Source organism: Frankliniella occidentalis, unplaced genomic scaffold, assembly GCF_000697945.3.
Source record: "Frankliniella occidentalis isolate FOCC.00 unplaced genomic scaffold, Focc_3.1 Scaffold1120, whole genome shotgun sequence".
NCBI lineage: Eukaryota > Metazoa > Arthropoda > Insecta > Thysanoptera > Thripidae > Frankliniella > Frankliniella occidentalis.
The window spans coordinates 11,794-16,006 of NW_026268226.1; the positions used below are offsets into that span (position 1 = coordinate 11,794).

The 4,213-nt window shown below is 62.5% G+C and overlaps 1 protein-coding gene across 1 annotated transcript; it reads right to left on the reverse strand.

The window, feature by feature from the left end:
* Window positions 1-6: 6 nt before the first annotated feature.
* Window positions 7-4,054, reverse strand: LOC113218112 (uncharacterized; the record flags this gene model as incomplete). Its single annotated transcript, XM_052275891.1, has 7 exons — window positions 7-1,061; window positions 1,143-1,398; window positions 1,481-1,727; window positions 1,813-1,951; window positions 2,149-2,709; window positions 3,501-3,730; window positions 3,841-4,054. Coding segments are annotated over 7 exons (2,385 nt in total), but the record flags the coding sequence as incomplete, so codon positions are not given.
* Between the last annotated feature and the right edge of the window lie 159 nt (window positions 4,055-4,213).

Sequence of the window (4,213 nt, forward strand, 5' to 3'; positions counted from 1 at the left end):
ACTCTTCCCTCAAAGCTTAATTAACATTCAGCACTTCAACAAAATCACAGCTCCTATAGAATAAATAGGAAATACTAACAAACAAGATGCTATACTATCGAGCCCGCCGCCTAGCGCTACAGGGGCCCCTCTCCTCACCTCCACCAGGCCGATGCTCGCCTCCCCTGCCACCGATATCACAATGCCAGACTGATCTGCCATCTTGGCTCACTTTCCTCAAGCCAAAGTCTGCCAAACGGCAGTAAATGCGAGCAAAGTTTTGCCTGCCGTAGCTCCGGCCAGGGGAAAGGCAAAGTAGTGCTCCTCGGAGAACAGCGCGGCGACTACTCGCGCTTCAGCATGAGTTCAGAGTGCTGGCCGTGATACACGCCCTGCTGGTGGTTAGACTGCGGCCCGTTGTCGAAGAGCGACACCTTCATGCGCTTGTCCTTGGCGCGCCGGTTCTTGAACCAGAACTGCACGTTCTTGGGCTCGAGGCGGGGGAACTTGCACCGGTACGGCATGTGGTTCAGCTCCTCGGTGTACTTGAGGATGAGGTTGTGCGGCGGGTGCGTGTGGTGCTTGAACCACTGCTCCAGCCGCGGCACCTCGCTCACGGGGTCGATGAAGGTGCGGTTGCGCTTGCGCCGCTCGTCCGACGCCGACAGGTTGAGCCCCTGCTGCTGCTGCGGCGCCGACGCCGGCTGGCCGGGCACGCCCTGGCCGCCGCCCGGGTGCGCGGCCGCCAGCCCCGGCAGGTACTGGCTCATGTACATGATGCTGTGGCTGAACATGGGGAAGGGCAGGGCGCCCGCGCCCGGTGGCCCGCACGGCGACGGCGAGCGGAAGCCGTGGTGGTGCTGGTGGTAGCGCTCCAGCTGCTGCTGCTGTTGCTGCTGCTGCAGCTCCGACCCGGCGCCGCTGCCGCCGCCGCAGCTCTCGGAGCCCTCGTCCTCGTCCTCGTCGTCCTCCTCCATGTCGGACATGGCCTCGCAGTCCTTGACGTGGTTGTTGTTATTGTTGTTGTGGCCCGTGGACGCGGCGTCGTCGTCGCCGGCATTCGGCTCCTGCTTGATGCTCATCTGCAAAGGGAGAAGAGGGTTAAAGGATCACGTTGCCGGCACAGGCGCAAGGGGGAGGGAAATGCAAGCAGAGATACTCACCCGACTGTCGTCGTTGGTGACGTCAAGGTCCATGTCCTTGGGGTCCTTCATCTCCTCATCCTTCTTCTCGTCGTCCTTGTCCTCCTCGCGGCCGTGGTCAGAGCCCCGGTTCATGATGAGGCTGATGGGGCTGTTGCGGTCAGCGTGCGAGTCCGCGTCGTCCTGCTGCGATCGGTCTCCCTGACCACCGGGGCCAGCAGGGCCGCCGCCCTCGCCGTCAGAGTCGTCCGAGACCACGCTGTGCGGGCGGGGCATCCTGGAGGAGAAAAGGGGTGGGGATGAGGAACTCGGCTCACAAAAAGGGTTGTGGTGCTGTAGGGCCAGTAGTAGAGACTTACTCGACGTGCGGGACGCGGTGCATGTGCGCCATGGGCGGGGAGCTGAGCGGCCAGGGGGGCATGCCGCCCATCCCCATGCCGCCCATGGGCCCCATGGGCAGGAGACGGCCGCCGGGCCCCACCGGGTGGCCGGGGTGCGGGCCCTCGGTCAGCAGCGTCTCCGGGCTGAGGAAGTGCGGTGGTGCGCCCGAGCCCGGCGGGCTGTGGCTGTTGCTGCTGTAGCCGTTCTGCGACATGTAGTGGCCGCCTGGAGAAGAGGGTGAGTCAGGTCGTGTCGGGCATAGGTCATCATCGACGGGGAGGTACCAAGTCCCTAAAGGCAGTGCACTTACCTGGGCCGCTGCTGCGGATCTCGGCGCGCTTCTGGGCGGCGCGAGCGTTCTTGAACCAGTAGACGACGTTGTTGACGTCCAGGGGCTTGCGGCCCCGCCGCGACTCCAGGCTGTTGAGCTCGCGCACGTACTGCTGAATCTGTCGGGAGGACGAGGCAAACAATGCAGATGTTAGGCGCGTTCCTTTAGTAGCCGTCAAAGGATTGTAATTTTCCCCTCAAAAAAGGATTTTTGGAAAATTTTGAAAGATATTTTTTTCGAAAGAATTTCAATGTTATGAATTTCTTTACATTTCCGGAAAAATTTCGGACTTTAAAATCCTCGACTTCGACCTACCTGTTGCCTGCTGGGATGCTGGTTCTCCGCGAACCACCGCTGCAGTTTGGGCAGCTCAAGCTCGGGGTCGAACGAGGTGCGCATGCGCGTCTTGGGCGTCGGGTACTGGCTCTGCACCGTCTGCAGCGCGGGGTGCACGTCCTGCATCAGCTTGTGCGAGAGAGCGACGGCGTCCATGCCGCCGGCGCCCAGCGGCGGCACGCCAGCGCCCCGCCCGTCCGCGCCGCCGGCGTACAGCGAGAGGCCCGAGGCGGGCGACAGCGCCGACAGGTGCGCGCGGTGCACCTGGCGCGGCGAGGGCGTGCGCCGCGGCTGCTGCTGCTGCGGCGGAGGCGGTGGCGGCTGCGAGGCCGGCAGAGGGTTGGCCAGCTGCTGCGACTGCTGCTGCTGCGGCTGCCGGTGGTGCGGCGGCTGCTGCGGGTGCTGCTGCTGTTGTTGCTGCTGCTGCTGCAGCTGCAGCGCCCACCAGTGCTCGAACTTGCGGCGGACGTCCTCGGGGGGCTCGGACAGGCGGTCGGCCGCGCCGCCCGCGCTGCCGCGGCACAGCTGGCTCAGCGTCAGCTGCGGAGGAGACGAAGATGGCGAGGGTGAGCGAGGATGAGTACAGAGTGCGGGTCCCCGGCCCGCAGGCAGGCGGTAGCAGTCTCGGAGTAAGCCCGCGCAAACACCACGCGGCTAATCTCGCGGTTAGCGTCTGTTTGTGTGCACACACACCCGGCCGGGTGATCCCGCCCGCACACACGACGGCAACGGGGTGATGTGTGAAAGTTGAAACTGTGTCGCCGCGCGTCAGCATATATAAGGCGCACTACCTACTCACATGCTGTGAACGTCCAAGGGAAATTACTGAAGAAACATATTGCAAGGAACCAAGTTTGGCTGGGATTTCAAAAGCCTTGACCAGTACCTCCTTTCCCTGTTCCTAAAACATCCAACTTATCCCACGTTCGCCCTCCAAATTTTGCAGACGCCGGGATGATGTCTCAAAGTTGTAAGACGCAACAACAGAAAAAAGGAGTGGCAGTATATACGTTGGAAAGACTGAGGGTCTGATCCCTCGGCAAACTCCTAAGCGCCCCCAGCCAGCGCCCTGCCCGACAGCGACGGCTGGGCCGTCAGAGCGGGTTAGCATTATCTGCCGGCAGATATATTGCACGGCACGCAAGTGGATCCGGTACGGTACGGCCTTATCTACTCGGCGCACTGTTGCCCCCGAAACAGGAAAGGCTTTTCGTAAATAACGTTCAAATGCGATTTAAATTCCGATGTTTTGTTGCTGGCAGTTCATTTCTTACGTGGCATTGTTTTTCGTTTGTTTCGCGATAATTTCTGAAAAAGAGGCCATCCCTCACCTCGTCGAGCGGGCAGCCCGAGCCTAGCAGCAGGGAGCGCGTCTGCGTGAGCAGCAGCCGGAGCATCTTGTCGCGCATGTCGGCCAGCATGCTGGGCCGCGACCGGAAGATCTGGATCCGGAGGGTGGCCACGGTCGTCAGCTCGCCCAGGATGTCGCCGACGGACACCAGCGGGCCGTCCGCGATCTTGTCGAAGCTCAGCGGCTTCCAGTTCTTGATGACCACGGAGCCTGTGGGGGCGGTAAAAAGTGGGGCGTTTTAGAAGGTCGCGTCACGCCGTCGTCGAGCCACACGTGGCAGCATAGAGTAACACACTTGCAGGTGCGTGTCACAAACTCACCTGTGGCGGCGGCGGCCGTGTCGCGCGTGTAGCCCAGCTGGGCCAGCGCCACGGGGACGAGGTCGTCGAACGCCGTCGAGGCCGGGATGATGACGTACGAGTCCGTCTCGACGACGGCGGGCCTCTTGGGGCGCTCGACGCTGCACACGGCCTCCACCACGCAGTGCACGGGCAGCGACTTGCCTGGAAACACAAGGTCGTATCGAGGACGTCGTCAGGCTTGGGTGTATATAGTGTGTAGGGCTAAGGGTAGTCGCCGGTGCAGCAGTGTGTGTGTGTGTGCTGGGCGGGGGTTGAGGCTGGTCCGGTCTGACTAGCCTACTTCTTGCAGGAAGCCCCGAGCGCCTCAGGGGCCCCGCGTGCTCCCCCCCCC